Source organism: Mercenaria mercenaria, chromosome 5 (assembly GCF_021730395.1).
Source record: "Mercenaria mercenaria strain notata chromosome 5, MADL_Memer_1, whole genome shotgun sequence".
NCBI classification, from domain to species: Eukaryota; Metazoa; Mollusca; class Bivalvia; order Venerida; family Veneridae; genus Mercenaria; species Mercenaria mercenaria.
In genome coordinates, this window is record NC_069365.1 from 63,491,486 (window position 1) to 63,513,791 (window position 22,306).

Here is a 22,306-nt window from a genome sequence, read left to right on the forward strand (position 1 = left end):
CACAGTGATGTGTACTGAAATGAAATTTGACCTTGATTTTGACCTTGAGCTAGTCTTGAAATTTGGAACAATCAAAATTGGCTCAATGGTGGGCGCCAAGATCACTCTGTGATCTCTTGTAAATTAAGAAAACACTGAGAGACTTTAAGGCCAGATCAAAACTGTTTGGTCATTTAAATTGATTTAAAACTTAGAAAATGTTATTTTTTTAACAAAATTGTGTCATTTTGTAACATTCTCATTAATATTCATGAATATGTAAATAAGTTAATTCTGACACATAAAAATACTGTTATTAAAAGGCCAATGTCTCAGCTCCATTTTGATACCATTTTTAGCTCGACTATTCGAAGAATAGTCTAGCTATTGTACTCACCCTGGCGTCGACGTAGGCGTCACACCTTGGTTAAGTTTTTGCATGCAAGTACATACAGGCATCAATTAAAGGCATATAGCTTTGAAACTTATTTTTTCTTTTTCTAGGTCAATTACCAACCTCTCTGGGTCAAGTCCCATAACTCTGACATGTATTTTGCGCAAATAATGCCCCCTTTTGGACTTAGAAAATATTGGTTAAAGTTTTACATGCAAGTTACTATCTCCAAAACTAATGCAGATATTGATTTGAAACTTCACATGTGTCTTCAGGGTTATAAAACTAGTTGATAGCAGCAAGTCCCATAACTCTGACCTTCATTTTGGCCAAATTATGCCCCCTTTTGGACTTAGAAAATTCTGGTTAAAGTTTTGCGTGCAAGTACATACAGCTATTTCTAAAAGGCATATAGATTTGAAACTTATTTTTTCTTTTTCTAGATCAATTACCAACCTCACTGGGTCAAGACCCATAACTCTGACATGTATTTTGAGCAAAACTATGCCCCCTTTTAGACTTAGAAAATTTTGGTTAACGTTTTACATGCAAGTGACTATCTCCAAAACTAATGCAGATAATGATTTGAAACTTCACATGTGTCTTCGGGGTTATAAAACTAGTTGACAGCAGCAAGTCCCATAACTCTGACCTTCATTTTGGCCAAATTATGCCCCCTTTTGGACTTAGCAAATTCTGGTTAAAGTTTTGCGTGCAAGTACATACAGCTATTTCTAAAAGGCATATAGATTTTAAACTTATTTTTTCTTTTTCTAGATCAATTACTAACCTCACTGGATCAAGTCCCATAACTCTGGCATGTATTTTGAGCAAATTATGCCCCCTTTTGGACTTTGAAAATTCTGGTTAACGTTTTACATGCAAGTTTCTATCTCCAAAACTAATGCAGATATTGAATTGAAACTTCACATGTGCCTTCGAGGTTATAAAACTAGTTAAGAGCAGCAAGTCCCATAACTGATATGCATTTTGGTCAAATTATTCCCCCTTTTGAACTTAAAACTCTTTTGATATTTAACCTTTTTGGGTAATATTTTCCTGCTTCTGGGACAATATTTCGAATAGTCGAGCTTGGCTGTCTTACGGACAGCTCTTGTTAGCTCACCTGTCACATAGTGACATGGTGAGCTTTTGCGATCGCCCTTCGTCTGTCGGTCGTCCGTCTAAGTCATCTGTCTGTCAACAATTTCTTGTGAACACGATAGAGACCCAAATTTTGCAATTGATTTTAATCAGACTTGCATATAACTTGTATTTGCATAATATCTCGGTTCCTTTCTAAAACTGGGCAGATCCCGTCATGTGTTCCAGAGTTGTGGCCCCTTAATGGGCCAAAATTTGCTATTTTGGCTTGTGAACACAATATAGACCACATTTTGCAATTGATTTTAATCAAACTTGCACACAACTTGTATTGGCATAATATCTTGGTTCCTTTTGAAAACTGGCCAGATCCCATCATGGGTTCCACAGTCATGGCCCCTTAAAGGGCCAAATTTTGCTATTTTGGCTTTTGCACCCACATAGAGACTTCATTTATGTTTTGATTTGATACAAACTTGCAAAATATCTTTAACAACAATAAATCTTGGATTCAATGATGAATCTGTCGGATGCAATCATAGGTTCTTGAGTTACGGCTCCTGACTGACCCCTGAAAGAGTCAAAATTTGTTAATATTTACCTTGTGAACACAATAGAAGTGATATTTTTTACATTTGATTTTAAACACACACAAAACTTGAGTCACAATAAATTCTCAATTCCTTTCGAAATCCGGCTAGATTCCATCATAGGTTCTATTTTTAGCTCACCTGAGCAATGCTCAGGTGAGTTTTTCTGATCGCTCTATGTCCGGCGTCCGTCGTCCGTCGTCTGTCGTCTGGCGTCTGTCATCTGTCGTCCGTCATCTGTCAACATTTAGCTTGTGTATGCGATAGAGGCTGTATTTTTCAATTAATCTTCATGAATATTGGTCAGAATGATAACCTTGATGAAATCTAGGCCGAGTTCGAAAATGGGTCATCTCGGGTCAAAAACTAGGTCACTAGGTCAAATCAAAGAAAACCATGTGTATGCGATAGAGACTGTATTTTTGCTCACTGAGCAATGCTCAGGTGATGTTTTTCTGATCGCTCGATGTCCGGGTCTGTCGTCGTCGTTGTGTCGTCGTCTGTCGTCTGTCGTCCGTGTCTGTCAACATTTAAGCTTGTGTATGCGATAGAGGCTGTATTTTCAATTAATCTTCATGAATATTGGTCAGAATGATAACCTTGATAAAATCTAGGCCGAGTTCGAAAATGGGTCATCTCAGGTCAAAAACTAGGTCACTAGGTCAAATCAAAGAAAAACCTTGTGTATGCGATAGAGGCTGTATTTTTCATTTATCTTCATGAATGTTGGTCAGAATGATAACTTTGATGAAATCTAGGCCGAGTTCGAAAATGGGTCATCTCGGGTCAAAAACTAGGTCACTAGGTCAAATCAAAGAAAAACCTTGTGTATGCGATAGAGGCGGTATTTTTCAATTAATCTTCATGAATATTTGGTCAGAATGATTAACCTTGATGAAATCTAGGCCGAGTTCGAAAATGGGTCATCTCGGGTCAAAAACTAGGTCACTAGGTCAAATCAAAGAAAAAACCTTGTGTATGCGATAGAGGCTGTATTTTTCAATTCTTCTTCATGAATATTGTCAGAATGATAACCTTGATGAAATCTAGGCCGAGTTCGAAAAATGGGTCATCTGGGTCAAAAACTAGGTCACTAGGTCAAATCAAAGAAAAACCTTGTGTATGCATAGAGGCTGTATTTTTCAATTCTTCTTCATGAATTTTGGTCAGAATGATTGCCTTGATGAAATCTAGGCCGAGTTCGAAAATGGGTCATCTCGGATCAAAAACTAGGTCACTAGGTCAAATCAAAGAAAAACCTTGTGTATGCGATAGAGGCGGTATTTTTCAATTGATCTTCATGAATTTTGGTCAGAATGATAACCTTGATGAAATCTAGGCCGAGTTCGAAAATGGGTCATCTGGGGTCAAAAACTAGGTCACTAGGTCATATCACGTAAAAACCTTGTGTATGCGATAGAGGCTGTATTTTTCAATTGATCTTCATGAATTTTGGTCAGAATGATTACCTTGATGAAATTTAGACAAAGTTCGAAAATGGGTCATCTGGGGTCAAAAACTAGGTCACTAGGTCAAATCAAAGAAAAACCTTGTGTATGCAATAGAGGCTGTATTTTTCAATGATCTTCATGAAATTTAGCCAGAATGATTACCTTGATAAAATCTAGGCCGAGTTCGAAAAATGGGTCATCTGGGGTCAGAAACTAGGTCAATAGGTCAAATCGAAGAAAAAACATTGTGTATGCAATAGAGGATGTATTTTTCAATTGATCTTCATGAAATTTGGTCAGAGTGATTGCCTTGATGAAATCTAGGTTGATTTTGAATATGGGTTATCTGAGGTCAAAAACTAGGTCACTAGGTAAAATTAAAGAAAAATCTGTGTATGCGATAGAGACTGTTTTTTTCAATTGATTTTTATGAAATTTGGTCAGGTTGATTGCCTTAATGAAATCTAGGTTGAATTTGAATATGGGTCATCTGAGGTCAAAAACTAGGTCACTTGGTCAAATCAAAGAAAAAACTTCTGTATGTGATAGAGGCTGTATTTTTCAGTTGATCTTCATGAATTTTGGTCAGAATAATTGCGTTGATAAAATCTAGGTCGAGTTTGAACATGGGTCTTCTAGGGTCAAAAACTCGGTCATATCTAAGAAAATGCTTGTTTTATCGCAAGAGACCAATTTTTTGGTCCAATCTTAATGAAAATTGGTCAGAATATTTGTTTCCATGAAATCACTAGGTCAAACATGTTTTACACTGTTATGGGGTGTTTCTTAGGTGAGCGACCTAGGGCCATCTTGGCCCTCTTGTTCATTTAATCTTCATGAATGTTGGTCAGAATGATAACTTTGATGAAATCTAGGCCGAGTTCGAAAATGGGTCATCTCGGGTCAAAAACTAGGTCACTAGGTCAAATCAAAGAAAAACCTTGTGTATGCGATAGAGGTGGTATATTTCAATTAATCTATATGAATATTGGTCAGAATGATAACCTTGATGAAATCTAGGCCGAGGTTGAAAATGGGTCATCTCGGGTCAAAAACTAGGTCACTAGGTCAAATCAAAGAAAAACCTTGTGTATGCGATAGAGGCTGTATTTTTCAATTCTTCTTCATGAATATTGGTCAGAATGATAACCTTGATGAAATCTAGGGCGAGTTCGAAAATGGGTCATCTCGGGTCAAAAACTAGGTCACTAGGTCAAATCAAAGAAAAACCTTGTGTATGCGATAGAGGCTGTATTTTTCAATTGATCTTCATGAATTTTGGTCAGAATGATTGCCTTGATGAAATATAGGCCGAGTTCGAAAATGGGTCATCTCGGGTCAAAAACTAGGTCACTAGGTCATATCACGTAAAAACCTTGTGTATGCGATAGAGGCTGTATTTTTCAATCGATCTTCATGAATTTTGATCAGAATGATTGCCTTGATGAAATTTAGACCAAGTTCAAAAATGGGTCATCTGGGGTCAAAAACTGGGTCACTAGGTCAAATCAAAGAAAAACCTTGTGTATGCAATAGAGGCTGTATTTTTCAACTGATCTTCATGAAATTTAGTCAGAGTGATTGCCTTGATGAAAACTAGGTCGGTTTTGAATATGGGTTATCTGAGGTCTAAAACTAGGTCACTAGGTCAAATTAAAGAAAAATCTTGTGTATGCGATAGAGACTGTTTTTTTCAGGTGATATTTATGAAATTTGGTCAGGTTGATTGCCTTAATGAAATCTAGGTCGAATTTGAATATGGGTCATCTGAGGTCAAAAACTAGGTCACTTGGTCAAATCAAAGGAAAAACTTCTGTATGTGATAGAGGCTGTATTTTCCAGTTGATCTTCATGAATTTTGGTCAGAATGATTGCTTTGATAAAATCTAGGTCGAGTTTGAACATGGGTCATCTAGGGTCAAAAACAAGGTCATATCTAAGAAAATGCTTGTTTTATCGCAAGAGACCAATTTTTTGGTCCAATCTTAATGAAAATTGGTCAGAATATTTGTTTCCATGAAATCACTAGGTCAAACATGTTTTACACTGTTATGGAGTGTTTCTTAGGTGAGCGACCTAGGGCCATCTTGGCCCTCTTGTTCTAATATTCTATTGATTTCAAGTTTAACAGGTGAGCAATATAGGGTCATCATGACGCTCTTGTTATTGTTTTATCATCAAAACTGACCAAGATATGATTGATTATCATCTGTTGCGTTGTTCTTTCCAAAAAGGAACAGTTGCCATGGAAACAGTGAAATAATATATAGTTCAAAAGAGGTTTTTTTATGGGAACATTTTTTATTAGCTCACCTGTCACGAAGTGACAAGGTGAGCTATTGTGACCGCTTGATATCCGTCGTCCGTCGTGCGTCGTCCGTCAACAATTTCACAGGAATGATCCTTGGGTGGCCCTCTTTCAAAATTGTTCAAAGAATTGAATTCCATGCAGAACTCTGGTTGCCATGGCAACCGAAAGGAAAAACTTTAAAAATCTTCTTCTCAAAAACCAGAAGCCCTAGAGCTTAGATATTTGGTGTAAAGCATTGCCTAGTGGACCTCTACCAAGTTTGTTCAAATCATGACCCCGGGGTCAAAGTTGACCCCGCCCCAGGGGTCACTTGATTTTACATAAGAAAATCTTAAATAGGAAAAATCTTACATAGGAAAATCTTCAAAAAATTTCTAAAAATAAACCAGAAGGCCTAGAGCTTAGATATGTCACATGTAGCATTGCCTAGAGGACCTCTACAAAATTTGTTCAAATCATGACCCCCGGGGTCAAAATTGACCCCGCCCCAGGGGTCACTTGATTTTACATAGGAAAATATTCAACAATTTTCTAAAAATAAACCACAGGGCCTAGAGCTTAGATATTTCACATGAAGCATTGCCTAATAGACCTCTACAACATTTGTTCAAATCATGACCTCTGGGGTCAAAATTGACCCCTCCGCAGGGGTCACTTTATTTTACATAGGAAAATCTTCAAAAATTTTCTAAAAATAAACCAGAAGGCCTAGAGCTTAGATATTTCACTTGTAGCATTGCCTAGTGGACCTCTACAAAATTGTTCAAATCATGTCCCCCGGGGTTAAAATTGACCCCGCCCCAGGGGTCACTTGATTTTACATAGGAAAATCTCAACAAAAATTTCTAAAAATAAACTAGAAGGCCTAGGTCTTAGATATTTGACATGTAGCATTGCCTAGTAGACTTCTACAAAATTTGTTCAAATCATGACCCCCGGGGTCAAATTGAACCCGCCCCATGGGGTTACTTGATTGTACATAGAAAAATCTTCAAAATTTTCTAAAAATAAACCAGAAGAGCTTAGATATTTGACATGTAGCATTGCCTAGTGGACCTCTACAAATGTTTTTCAAATCTTGACCCAGCCCCAGGGGTTACTTTATTTTATGTTACTTTATGATAGCTTATTTAGTAACTTCTTTATTACTGGCCATAGGGAAAAACCGAGACCACTTTTCTGTGGTACAACATGGATGGTACCTCCAATTTTTAGGTGTATTTTGACATATCTGTATCTTTAAGAAAATTTCAACTATATTTACTCATGATCCTTTTGATTGATCTTGATTAAGATTTTTTGACCTTCCTGTCCTGAAGTGCAATGATAACAGGTGGGCGATATAGGGCCATTATTGCCCTCTTGTTAGCTCACCTGAGCCAAAAGCTCATGGTGAGCTTTTGGGACCGCTCAATGTCCGTCGTCCGTCGTCAGTCGTCCGTCCCTCAACATTTTCTAAAAAAATCTTCTTCTTGAAAACCACTAGGCAGAATTACACCAAACTTCACAGGAATGATCCTTGGGTGACCCCCTTTCGAAATTTTTCAAACAATTGAATTCCATGCAGAACTCTGGTTGCCATGGCAACCAAAAAGAAAAACTTTAAAAATCTTCTTCTCAAAAAGCAGAAGCCCTAGAGCATATAGATATTTGGTATGAAGCATTGTCTAATGGACCTCTACCAAGTTTGTTCAAATCATGACCCCAGGGTCAAAATTGACTCCGCCCCAGGGGTCACTTGATTTTACATAGGAAAATCTTCAAAAATCTTTTTCTCAAAAACCAGAAGCCCTAGAGCTGAGATATTTGACACGTAGCATTGCCTAGTAGACCTCTACTAAAATTGTTCAAATCGTGACCCCAGGGTCAAAATTGACACCGCCCCAGGGGTCACTTGATATTACATCGCAAAATCTTCAAAAATTTTCTAAAATAAACCAGAAGGCCTAGAGCTTAGATATTTGACATGTAGCATTGCCTAGAGGACCTCTACAATTTTTTTTTCAAATCATGACCCCCTGTATCAAATTGGCCCTGCCCCAGGGGTTACTTGATTGTACATAGGAAAATCTTCCAAAGATTGTCTAGAAATAAACTAGTTTGTTTTTTAAGATAGAGCCTTGAAATTTGGATGACAAGTACAGTTTTGCACACCGATCTGAAAACTGACTTTTCATTGACCGTGAATATTACCTACTGACCTACTTTCTTAATATTGAGCATCAGTTTGATATTTGAAACATTTAGCTCATATTACTCAGGTAAGCGATCCAGGGTTATCATGACCCTCTTGTTGTTTTTTTTAAATGTTCAAACCTTCAACATGTTAAGTTGTGACTGCACAAACCTTGCCCTCTGCAGCCATGTTCAAGATATCTTACCTGTGTTCTCTTAAGGACATCTGTTCTTTTAAGTTCAAATGTACATGTTAAACAGCAACACCTGGTGCCAAACCACTCAAAGACAATATTTCGTTCCAGTTAAACTTCAAGCTCACATTTCAGTTAACTGCATTTAATTTTAAAAGTTAAGCTTATTACAGTAAGCATATCCCATTCAAAATAAATTCTTTAGTCAGGATCAAAGTGTACTCTTTAATTAAACATTTGTTTTCTGTTAAATTGATTTTGACTAATGAAATTATTTGCTTCTTATTAACATCCTTAACTTTTTGCTGGATATATCTTTTTGCCATTCCTCAGCACAAAGCCTTTCGGCGGGGATACCAATTCATCGAATTTGCTTGTTTATTTGTAAATTTAACAGACGGAAAAGTGCTCACACTAATGTCTTATCATGATTTATCATTCATTTATATTGAACAAAATACTCTACTATTAAACATTCTTCTACATACATTCTACAAAATGTCATCTGAAATCTTCAGGACCAAACAAGTGTTCGTTCAGTCAACAGACAATTCAAGGAACTGTTGTCAGTACACAAGACAAATGTTTCATAGAATTATTAAGTGTTAAAGTAATATTGATACACTTACAATACATCGAATTACAAAAAAAATGGTCTCGGAACTAAATTCGAACCCATGGTAATGTGCGTAGAAGTCTGAGAGCTTACCACTGCACCACTGTGCCATTGTTTAATTATATTGGCTATTTTGATTCATGTAGATATTTTCAAGATACAAATATTGCATAAAATAACGAAAATTCCCAAAAATAGTGGTGCCAAGTCAATACTTATGGACAATAAGTGCACATGACCATTACACCAATAGATTGTTCTGTTATACAAAATATCAATATGTGAGCTAGTAAGTGGAGCCAAAAATATTTTGTAAAGGAAACAGACACACTGAAAACAACCACCTAAAAGATGTTTACTTAAATAGGTAAAGCATTACATCAAGCAGGTTATATTTGGGGACAGGCATTTATTGCAAACACTTGACTTTGGTAATCCTGGTGACTGAGAATAGAGGATAAGAGCAGCAGAGATCTAATCAAGAATATAACACTGGTAGATATAAATGTATCAAAGCAGATTTATTGGGTAAAGCCCTCTACAGACGGTAGGTTTTTGTTGTACAACACCAATTAAATTCAAGATGTACAGCCAAATACTATGGTGTGTATGATGCTATTCCTTGACTTCGTAAATCTTAAGTCTTGACTTAGCCCACCCGCTTAGCTCAGTAGGTAAGAGCGTTGGTCTACGGATCGCGGGGTCCCGAGTTCGATCCTCGGGCGTGGCGTATGTTCTCCGTGACTATTTGATAAACGACATTGTGTCTGAAATCATTAGTCCTCCACCTCTGTTTCATGTGGGGAAGTTGGCAGTTACTTGCGGAGAACAGGTTTGTACTGGTACAGAATCCAGGAACACCTGTTAGGTTAACTGCCCGCCGTTATATGACTGAAATACTGTTGAAAAACGGTGTTAAACCCAAAACAAACAAACAAACAAATAAGTCTTGACTTACAGATTAGGACATGTTCTATTTCAAAAGTTTTGCCTTACATACCACCCACGTTGACAAGCAACAAATTGGTAAATAATTAGTTGATAAGAGGCAAGTGAATGAAATTTCTAGAAACAGTTGCCCAAAAATAAACACAAATTTGAATATAAAATGGCTTCTTATGTATAATGGAAAAAGGATGACACTGAAAAGTTAAATGATTTGAGCCATGCCATGGGAAAACCAAGATAGTGCGTTTCCGACCAGCATCAATCTGACTAAAGTACTTGATCTTCTAAACGAAGATCTGAGAACGACCCATTCACATTCGTCTTCTGTATATTTTGGATTTCCAGTATTGCTATTTTTATTTTATCCAATCAGACGACCTGTTCGAATGTCAGAGAGTAAGAAAAATGTGCAGTCATTCCAGGGCTCGAACCCGGGACCCCTCGCTTACAAAGCAAGTGGCCTACCGACTGAGCTAACCGGCTATCTGGTACATTATGACATAAAAATTGTAAATATCAAAAGTCAAGGCTACAGGTAGATTTGCAAGATGTTGTAAGTTAGGCTCTGATTGGCTAGCGAAAGGGTCGTCAGAACGAGGCAATGAATAGGTCGTTCTCAGATCCTATGCGTAGCGTAATAGGATATGTACTTTAGTCAGATTGCGACCAGCATCCGCTCAGTCTGGTCCATGCTATCTGCTAACGGTTTCTCTAACTGCAATAGACTTTGAAAGCAAACATCATTGATCCTGACCAGACTGCGCGGATGCAAAGGCTGGTCTGCATCCATGCTGGTCGCAAAGCCACTATGTTGGTTTTCTCATGGCCTGGCTCATTTGTGTCATGCGTAATCAAATTCATGGGACATAAAAAGGTGAATATTATTTTTATTATTAATAGTTACATTCTTTTCAGTACCTGATGCACTATGTTTACTAGGTAAATCTCTGTGATTTATATGGGAATGGAATACTGTCTGTATGTGAAAAATGTACAATTTCAAAATTGTACATCTTTGAGATAATTAGTGTTGTACAACAAAAACCTACCGTCTGTAGAGGGCTTAAATAGTCCTGACATTTTGAATGCTTTTGTTCAAGAAAGTGAAATACTACCAAACCTGTTAAAGCTTTTTCTCAAATACTCAATGGGTTGTTATGCCTAAATTAAAAAGCTGTGTGTTTAACTGTTTATCTTAACCTGATCCTACCTAACTAAAACACCAGTCCTGCTTTATATTTTCTTTCCAGTTTTGTAGCAAAACTTTCAAAAGTAAGCAAAAATGGAGATTTTGAATATGATTAAAAGCAAATGGAAATTAAAGTAGCATTCTTTTAAAATATTTAATCTTATTTTTCTATAACTTTTAGGCCATTGTGTGTTTTAAGCCTTTTTAGGAAGCCTCAATTTTGTAGCAGTGTACTAAGTTGTACCATGTATCATGTAGCACCAATAGTATCAGTGAGCAAAACTGTATTGTGTGGCATTCAGGGAGATACATTGGTGTCGTCTTATGGTCGGTTGGATATGCAGTCCGTTACACAAAGTTTTAAGAGCATGCTCCTTCCATACTCAGGGGCGACGGAAGGTGTTTGATATTGGGGCTGCGAGGGGGGTAGGTATGGGAGGGGGCATCCCCCTCCCGTAAGGGGGGTAAGGGGGACCTCCCCCTGAAATTTTTTTTAAAACAGGATCATAAATGGCGAGTTCTGGTGCATTTTAAGGGTACTGAATCGCATCTCAAGTCTCCAGTATTTTCTTACTATTTACATGACTATAAGCAAAATAAAGTTTAACAAGTGAATGAAATATTGCCATGCAATACAAAGTCCCCTACTGGAAGGCACCTAATTTTCTCTACTGCAGTATAACATAATGAACTGATATCTGTCAATGATGTATAAACAATATTGTACTATATATACAATATGTTATAACAAAACACTTGGATTAAAATTTATATATATAAAAACCTACAGTTGTTTTCATATTGAATTTTTTTGGCTGATTATAAAAATGTTATCATGTAAGTTATTTATAGTAACAACAAAGGGAAATTAATCTTTAAAAAAAAAAAAAAAAAAAAAAAAAATCTATATAATACAAGTCCACAAGAAACTCTTTACCAGGTAGAGATAGGTCAAAATACACCTAAAAATTGGATGTAACATGCATGGTGTACCACAGAAAAGTGGTCTCGATTTTTCTCTACCGCCAGTAATAAAAAAGTTACCTACAATAAAATCTATTTATAGTAACAACAAACGGACGTAATTCTAAAAACAAGGGTGCCTCATGGTGGTGAACATTTGGTCCAAGTTACATCAAAATCCCTCAATGCATGAAGAAGAAATGTCCCGTACAAAGTCATTCTTGAATTTGACCTTTGACCTCTAAATATGACCTTGACCTTAGACCTAGGGACCTGGTTCTTGCGCATAACATGTTGTCTCATCCAGGGGAATATTTGTGCCAACTGATATCTAAATCCTCTTTGCATGACAAAGTTATAGACCAGACAGGAAAAAAATCCTCTTGACCTTTGATCTCAAAGTGTGACCTTGACATTTAAGCTAGGGTATTGGGTGTTGCGCACGACACATCGTCTCATCATGGGAAACATTTATGCCAAGTAATATTGTAATCCCTTGATGGATGACAGAGTTCTGGATCGGACAGGGCAAAAACCTTATTGACCTTTGACCTCCAATTGTGACCTTGACCTTTGAGCTAAGGGTCTGGGCTTTGCGCATGACATGTTGTCTCATCATGGGGAACATTTGTGCCAAGTAATATTAAAATCCCTTCATGGATGGCAGAGTTATGGATGGGACAGGAAAAAAACTCTGTTGACCTTTGACCCCCAATTGTGACCTTGACCTTTGAGCTAGGGGCCTGGGATTTGCGCATGACACGTCGTCTCATCATGGGGAACACTTGTGCTAAGTGATATTAAAATTCCTTAATGAATGTCAGAGTTATGGACCGGACACGAAACAGACCCTGTTCATGCTATGTTAACATTTGACTGCTAAGTGTGACCTTGACCTTTGAGCTAGGGGTCTGAAAGTTGTGCATGACACATCGTCTTATAATGAGGTACATTTGTGCCAAGTAATATTAAAATCCCTTCATAGATGGGAAAGTTATGGACCGGACAGGAAAAAAGCCTTGTTGACCTTTGACCTCCAATTGTGACCTTGACCTTTAAGCTAGGGGTCCAGGTTTTGCGCATGACACGTCGTCTCCTCATGGGGAACATTTGTGCCAAGTAATATTAAAATCTTTTCATGGATGGGAGAGTTATGGACCGGACAGGAAAAAAGCCCTGTTGACCTTTGACCTCCAATTGTGACCTTGACCTTTGAGCTAGGGGTCCGGAATTTGCGCATGACACATTATCTCATCATGGGGAACATTTGTGCCAAGTAATACTAAAATCCCTTCAAGGATGGGAGAGTTGTGGACCGGACAGGAAAAAAGCCCTGTTGACCTTTGACCTCCAATTGTGACCTTGACCTTTGAGCTAGAGGTCCGGGTTTTGCGCATGACACGTCGTCTCATCATGGGGAACATTTGTGCCAAGTAATATTAAAATCCCTTCATGGATGGCAGAGTTATGGACCGGACACGAAATTGCGGACGGACGGACAGACGGACGGACGGACAGACGGACGGACTGACAGACGGAATGACGGAAAAGTGCATTCCTATAGTCCCCGAAACTGGTTTTCAACCAGTAGGGGACTAATAAACTCTTATCAGAATTAATAATGTATAACGCAATACAAAGAATGCATGTATGTTTTTATGCCCCCGAAGGGAGGCATATAGTTTTTGAACCGTCTGTCCGTCTGTCGGTCTGTCAGTCTGTCGGTCTGTCAGTCTGTCAGTCTGTCCGCAATTTTCGTGTCTGGTCCATATCTATGTCATCGATGGATGGATTTTCAAATAACTTGGCATGAATGTGTACCACAGTAAGACGACGTGTCACGCGCAAGACCCAGGTCCGTAGCTCAAAGGTCAAGGTCACACTTAGACATTAAAGGATAGTGCATTGATGGGCGTGTCCGGTCCATATCTTTGTCATCGATGGATGGATTTTCAAATAACTTGGCATGAATGTGTACCACAGTAAGACGACGTGTCGCGCGCAAGACCCAGGTCCGTAGCTCAAAGGTCAAGGTCACACTTAGACATTAAAGGATAGTGCATTGATGGGCGTGTCCGGTCCATATCTTTGTCATCGATGGATGGATTTTCAAATAACTTGGCATGAATGTGTACCACAGTAAGACGACGTGTCGCGCGCAAGACCCAGGTCCGTAGCTCAAAGGTCAAGGTCACACTTAGACATTAAAGGATAGTACATTGATGGGCGTGTCCGGTTCATATCTTTGTCAACCATGGATGGATTTTCAAATAACTTGGCATGAATGTGTACCACAGTAAGACGACGTGTCACGCGCAAGACCCAGGTCCGTAGCTCAAAGGTCAAGGTCACACTTAGACGTTAAAGTTCATTTTTCATGATAGTGCATTGATGGGCGTGTCCGGTCCATATCTTTGTCATTCATGCATGGATTTTAAAATAACTACGCATGAATGTGTGGCACAGTAAGACGACGTGTCGCGCGCAAGACCCAGCTCCGTAGGTCAAAGGTCCTAAACTCTAACATCGGCCATAACTACTCATTCAAAGTGCCATCGGGGGCCTATGTCATCCTATGGAGACAGCTCTTGTTTTTTTGTTTTTTTTGTATTTAATGTATTGAACAATAATCATTCATGTTACATTCATTTCTTATTTTTGTTTGAAATATCATTTTTATGCCCCCGAAGGGAGGCATATAGTTTTTGAACCGTCTGTCGGTCTGTCAGTCTGTCGGTCCGTCCGCAATTTTCGTGTCCGGTCCATATCTTTGTCATCGATGGATGGATTTTCAAATAACTTGGCATGAATGTGTACCACAGTAAGACGACGCGCAGTGCGCAAGACCCAGGTCCGTAGCTCAAAGGTCAAGGTCACACTTAGACGTTAAAGGATAGTGCATTGATGGGCGTGTCCGGTCCATATCTTTGTCATCGATGGATGGATTTTCAAATAACTTGGCATGAATGTGTACTACTGTAAGACGACGTGCAGTGCGCAAGACCCAGGTCTGTAGCTCAAAGGTCAAGGTCACACTTAGATGTTAAAGGATAGTGCATTGATGGGCGTGTCCGGTCCATATCTTTGTCATCGATGGATGGATTTTCAAATAACTTGGCGTGAATGTGTACCACAGTAAGACGACATGCAGTGCGCAAGACCCAGGTCCGTAGCTCAAAGGTCAAGGTCACACTTAGACGTTAAAGGATAGTGCATTGATGGGCGTGTCCGGTCCATATCTTTGTCATCGATGGATGGATTTTCAAATAACTTGGCATGAATTTGTACCACAGTAAGACAACATGCAGTGCGCAAGACCCAGGTCCGTAGCTCAAAGGTCAAGGTCACACTTAGACGTTAAAGGATAGTGCATTGATGGGCATGTCCGGTCCATATCTTTGTCATCGATGGATGGATTTTCAAATAACTTGGCGTGAATGTGTACCACAGTAAGACGACGTGCAGTGCGCAAGACCCAGGTCCGTAGCTCAAAGGTCAAGGTCACACTTAGACGTTAAAGATCATTTTTCATGATAGTGCATTGATGGGCATGTCCGGTCCATATCTTTGTCATTCATGCATGGATTTTAAAATAACTATGCATGAATGTGTGACACAGTAAGACGATGTGTCGCGCGCAAGACCCAGCTCCGTAGGTCAAAGGTCCAAAACTCTTAACATCGGCCATAACTATTCATTCAAAGTGCCATCGGGGGCATGTGTCATCCTACGGAGACAGCTCTTGTTTTTAGTAAAAACAATTTATGTAATTAATTCCTTACATCTTAGCGGTGTGATAAATCTTAACACTTACCTCTTTCATTAAATTAAAACATGATAATTATTTTTCTGAATTTTATAAGTTAATACCCTAGATCTTTGCGGCTGGGTATAGCTTAAACATTCCATTGACTAAAGACATGCCAATTAAAAACATGCTGATTTGTTCATGCGTAATTAAGTCCAATCACGGACACGTGTGTATGACTCCAATTAACACCCCCGATCGTGTCACCGTCACCACGGTAACACACTAATCTGGACAGCGTGTATTGTTTAACGCGAAGCAAAATTTAATATACTATACAAAATATTGGGTCCGCGGACCTGCGACTCCAACTTATGAATTTACAAAAAATCGTTTTTGGGCAAATTATTGGGGCCGCAGTCGCGGCCCCTGCGGCCCCACTTCCGACGCCCCTGATACTTATAAACAGATTCCAGTGAAACTATACATAGCATGTTTAGAGAGCATAGTGGGGAAGGGGGCAGGAGTATTCACGTTGTACTTTGCAAAGCGACCTACTTCCATATTTTTAAATATATTCTAGTGAAATTGCATACATATGAACAGCATGAAGTGCAGGTGTGCATGATGTATTCTCTTGGATAGGTAAATTTGTGGAGCCTGGGGGCCCACTTCCCCTCTAGTTTGTGGCACAAAATACTTCCACATTTTTAAAGAAATTCCAATGACACTTCATACGATCATACGATGTGATTCTTTCTAAAAAACATTTTGAAATATAAACATTTTCAATTCCTGACAGACGAATGCACAGAAACAGTCAGAGGGCTTAATGCCAAATCTATATCCATTGGCCTTCAGAGTGGGATAAAAAAACAGAGAAAAGGAAAAACAGAAGGCAGGCACAAAAAAATGGGAAAAAAATATAAACCAAACTTAAGGATATTTCTTACTGTCTGCAATTTGACAACCTGTGGGTTGTCACAGGTTTATGCATTGCAATACAAAACAAGAGCTGTTTATAAAACATGTATGCCCCCATCCCCCAACCCCGCCATGATTGGTTGTCCCATTTTCAGTCCCTTGATCACAGTGACCATGACCTTTGACCTAAAAATCCCGAAAACAACAGGGGCCATCCAAGTTAAAGCCCAATCAGTATGCTATTTAAGTTAGAAAGTTCTTGGTCAAGTGATTCTCAAGTTATTGTGCAGAAACCGTTTTCAAGGTTCAGGCCCGTGTGACCTTTGATCTATTGGCTCCCAAAACAATGTGGGTCATCAACTTCATAACACCAGTCATGCTACCAAGTTTGAAGGTTCTTGGTCAAGTGGTTCTCAAGTTATTGAGGGGAAACCATTCATTCTACAGACAGACAGACCGATTGACATATGCAAAGCAATATACCCCCGCTTCTTTGAAATAGGGCATAATAAAGGGAAGTAACTAGGCAATTTCGTTATAGTTTGCTTATAAACTCAAGATGGGAAAACCTTGGATAACAGATTTCAAAGTCTAATTTCTGTTGAAGAAACACAAGTTAAGAGATAATCATCTTTTGTACATTTTTTTCAGTGCTATGCGGCACACTTGCTTTGAATTGGAAAGACGGAACAACAATATTTTACAGTTTCGTGTTGGTAAGAAATTATTTCTTTCATAAAAATAGAAAACATAGCAAATTCTGTTATTATCACCAAGATACTAGTATCTGGGAGCTATACTGCATTCCAATCTGTCCGTTGGTCTGTCCATCCTTTGTCCGCACTATTTCTCAGCAATTATTTGCCAGATTTTCATCAAACCTTGTAATTATTATCAGTACCAAGCCTTGTTATGCATGTGTGAAGCGGATTTGGATGATTTTTCATTTAGTTATGGCCCTTTATTAATTTTTAGCTCACCTGAGCACAAAGTGCTCAAGGTGAGGTAGTGTGATCACACCCTGTCCGTTGTCCGTGCGTGCGTCAAGTCGTCCGTCGTCAACAATTATGTTTAAACGACATCTCCTCCAAAACCACATGAAAGGATTTTGATGAAACTTGGCCAGGATGTTGCTTGGATGGTCCTCTTCCAAAGTTGTTCAAACGGTTCCACTTGGTTGCTTATAGAGGCCGCCAGAGCTAAAAATAAAAAAAATCTTCAATTTTTTGAAAAGACATCTTCTCCTAAACCGACGGTCCGATTTTGAAGTAATTTCACACAAATGGTCCTTATGTCACCCTCTACCAAGATTGTTCAAATTATACTGATTCTTCAAAAAACATGGCCGCCAGGGGGTGTGGTCACTTTTCCCTATATGTATATAGTGGAAACATTAAAAATCTTCTTGTGTGAAACTGCTAGCCCGATTTTAAAATAGTTTTACACAAATGGTCCTTGTGTGACCCTGTACCAAGATTGTTCAAATTATTTTGATTCGTCAAAAAACATGGCTGCCAGAGGGCATGGTCACTTTTCCCTATCTGTATATAAATAGTGGAAACTTTAAAAATCTTCTCGTGTGAAACTGCTGGCCTGATTTTAGAATATTTGTGCACAAATGGTCCTTGTGTGACCCTCTACCAAGATTGTTCAAATTATATCGATTCATCAAAAAACATGGCTGCCAGAGGGCGTGGTCACTTTTCCCTATATGTATATAGTGGAGACTTTAAAAATCTTCTCGTGTGAAAATGCTGGCCTGATTTTAGAATAATTTCACACAAATGGTCCTTGTGTGACCCTGTACCAAGATTATATTCAAATTATACCGATTCGTCAAAAAACATGGCCGCCAGAGGGCATGGTCACTTTTCCCTATATGTATATAGTGGAAACTTTAAAAATCTTCTTGTGTGGAACTGCTTGTCCGATTTTAAAATAATTTTGCCAAAAAAAATGGCCTTGCCCCTGTAATTGACATGTACTTACTATAGGCTTTTATATAAGAAACATTGAAAATCTTCTTCTCTGAATCAACAATAGCTAGGAGCCTTGATATTTTGCATGTTATATCAGATTTGTAATTTCTGTCGTAATTATTCAAATTATTAGTCCCCTACTGGTTGAAAACCAGTTTCGGGGACTATAGGAATGCGCTTTTCCGTCATTCCTTCCGTCCTTCCATCCGTCCACAATTTCGTGTCCGGCCCATAACTCTGTCATCCATGAAGGAATTTTAATATTACTTAACACAAATGTTCCCCATGATAAGACGATGTGTCTTGTGCAAGACCCGGACCTCTAGCTCAAAGGTCAAGGTCACAATTGGAGGTCAAAGGTCAACAGGGCTTTTTTCCTGTCCGGTCCATAACTCTCCAATCCAAGAAGGGATTTTAATATTACTTGGCACAAATGTACCTCATAATAAGACAATGTGTCATGCACAACTTTCAGACCCCTAGCTCAAAGGTCAAGGTCACACTTAGCAGTCAAATATTAACATGGCATGAACAGGGTCTGTTTTGTATCCGGTCCATAACTCTGTCATTCATTAAGGGATTTTAATATCACTTGGCACAAATGTTCCCCATGATGAGACGACATGTCATGCACAAGACCTGGACCACTAGCTCAAAGGTCAAGGTCACAATTTGAGGTCAACAAGGCTTTTTTCCTGTCCCGTCCGTAACTGTCCCATCCATGAAAGGTTTTTAATATTACTTGGCACAAATGTAACTGATAATAAGACAATGTGTCATGCACAACTTTCAGACCCCTAGCTCAAAGGTCAAGGTCACACTTACTGTAGGCTTACTTATTTTAGCGGTGTACTAATAACAGCGCTTTTAGCGCTATCGCACGTGCGCTAATTCATGTCCGCGCATTAATTTGTCCAAGCATTTTCATGTACATTTAATTATCATTTGATGATGTTTTCTTCGAACTTTTGCAAATAAATACTCTTGAGAGTTTGCACTAGTTATACTGCTTGTTAATATTTTAAGGTTCCTATGATATTCCTGTTTATTGTTCATATTATTATTTTAAATATATGATCATGCAAAATAAAATATTTAAGCTTGTTTAAGTTTGTGTTTCTTCTCATTTGATCAAGTTGTTATCGATTTCCGTATCACCTTCGGGCATGTCCGTTGTTGCAGTCGCTCGTTTACAAAGGTGATTCAATGATTAAAATGTGTGACAATCTCGTTTTATTTCAGCAATTATAACTAGGATACAGAATATAAAACATGCAGATGCTTATAATTAATTACAAGAAGACAATACAGTTTTGTCATAGACACATTATACTTTATCTACTGTACGTAAACATAAAGCTACATCACAGTTGAAAGTATCATTGAAAAAATACAAGTATCATCACAGCACACTATCTTAAAGTCATACTTGGTACATTTTCAGGTTGTATAGGGTCGACAGTCAGATTCGTATTACAATAATTACAGCAGAAACACATTACATAAAAATTGCCGATGGTTAAGTTTATTTCCGAAAATCTTCGTGAACCTCCGTAAATCTCCGAGAGCCTAATCTCGGACAGCGCTAAAATTAGAAATTAGCGGTCTCGCGAGAGCGCTAATTCATGTCCACGCATTAATTAGATATTACACCTGGATGAGACAACATATCATGCGCAAAACCCAGGCCCTAGGTCTAAGGTTAAGGTCACACTTAGAGGCCAAAGGTCAGATACAAAAATGACTTTCTCCGGAGCATTTCTTCTTCCTGCATGGAGGGACTTTGATGAAACTTGGCACAAATATTCACCACCATGAGACGGATTGTCATGCGCAAGAACCAAGTCTCTAGGTCTAAGGTCAAGGTCATACTTAGAGGTCAAATGTTAAATTTAAGAATGACTTTGTCCAGAGCATTTCTTCTTAATGCATAGACGGATTTTGATGTAACTTGGCACAAATGTTCATCGCCATGAGGCACCCTTGTTTTAAGAATTACCTCACTTCGTTTTACTATAAATAGATGATATTGTTACTTTTTTATTAGTCTGGCCGTAGGGAAAAATCTAGACCACATTTCTGTGGTACAACAATCATGTTATATTGAATTTTTATACGCCCATTTGAAAAATCAAGTCACTTGCCACAATTGTTCACCATCATAAGACGGAATGTCATGCGGAAGAACCAGGTTCCTAGATCTAAGGTCAAGGTCACACTTAGAGGTCAAAGGATACAAGAATGAAAACTTTGTCCAGAGGATTTCTTCTTCATGCATGGAGGGATTTGGATATAACTTGGCACAAATGTTCACCACTACAAGACGAAGTGTCATGCGCAAGAACCAGGTCCCTAGGTCTAAGGTCAAGGTCACACTTAGAGGCCAAAGGTCAGATACAAGAATGACTTTGTCCGAAGCATTTCTTCTTCATGCATGGAGGGATTTTGATGTAACTTGGCACAATTGTACACCATCATTAGAGGAAGTGTCATGCGCAGGCCCCTTCTTTAGAATTACTTCCCTTTGTTGTTCCTATAAATAGTTTATATTGTAACTTTTTCATTACTAGTCATAGGAAAAACTTGAGACCACTTTTCTGTAGTACAACATGCATTTTATGTCCAATTTTAGGTGTATTTTAAGGTATCTCTACCTGGTAAGGAGTTTTTATGTGGATTTAGAAAAACAAAAGAATTACAATAATTACTAAACAACCACAAAATTAAAATTCCATTTGCAAATACAGGTGCTTTTCTGTAGTACAATATGCATGTTACATCCAATTTTGAGGTGTATTTTGACCTATCTCTGCTGGTAAGGATTTTTGTGTGGACTTTGATTTTTTTTATAGATTAACTTCCCTTTGTTGTTACTATAAATAACTTGTATTGTAACTTTTTGCAATTATTTTTTATTTGGCATAAATGTTTGCCTCAATGAGACAGGGTGTCATGTGCAACTCTAGTCCTTTTGACAGCTGGCGGGCTCGAATGTTGCCTGTGGGCATCTAGTACTAAGTTATAGCTCTTTATTTGTTTCAAATATGAGTACTGAGTTACATTGGAAGAAACTTCAGTAATTTTCTAACATATTTCATATGCTGTTATGTATAACTAGTTCATGACCATGACCTTGACCTACTGAGCTACTTTCTTCTTTTTAAAGATATTGCCATAAAATTTGGAACACTTGTACAGTTTTGAATACACATCTCAAAACTGACTTGATTTTGACCTACTGACATACATTCTACTTTTTATACGCCCGTTTAAAAAACGGGATGTAATATGGGAACGCCCCAGGCAGGTGGATGGGCGGGCGGGCGGCGTCCACAGACTTTGTCCGGAGCATATCTTCTTCATGCATGGAGGAATTTTGATGAAACTTGGCACAATTGTTCACCATCATGAGACGGAGTGTCTTGCGCAAGAACCATGTCCCTAGTTCTAAGGTCAAGGTCACACTTAGAGGTCAAAGGTCAAATTCAAGAATGACTTTGTTCAGAGCATATCTTCTTCATGCATGGAGGGATTTTGATGTAACTTGGCACAATTGTTCACCACCATGAGACGGAGTGTAGTGCTCAAGAACCAGGTCACAATTAGAGGTCAAAAGATATAGGAATAAAAACTTTGTCCGGAGCATTTCCTCTTCATGCATGGAGGGATTTTGATATAACTTGGCATAAATGTTCACCACCACGAGATGGAGTGTCTTGCACAAGAACCAGGTCCCTAGGT

At 38.5% G+C, this 22,306-nt stretch overlaps 1 protein-coding gene across 1 annotated transcript in view; it reads left to right on the forward strand.

The window, feature by feature from the left end:
• Nucleotides 1-22,306, forward strand: part of LOC123558465 (uncharacterized) — a 248,507-nt gene that overhangs the window by 133,997 nt on the left and 92,204 nt on the right. Inside the window, exon 6 of the mRNA XM_053543761.1 lies at nt 17,238-17,302. Coding sequence (XP_053399736.1) covers nt 17,238-17,302 — 65 coding nt within the window. The remainder of the gene's footprint in view (nt 1-17,237; nt 17,303-22,306) is intronic.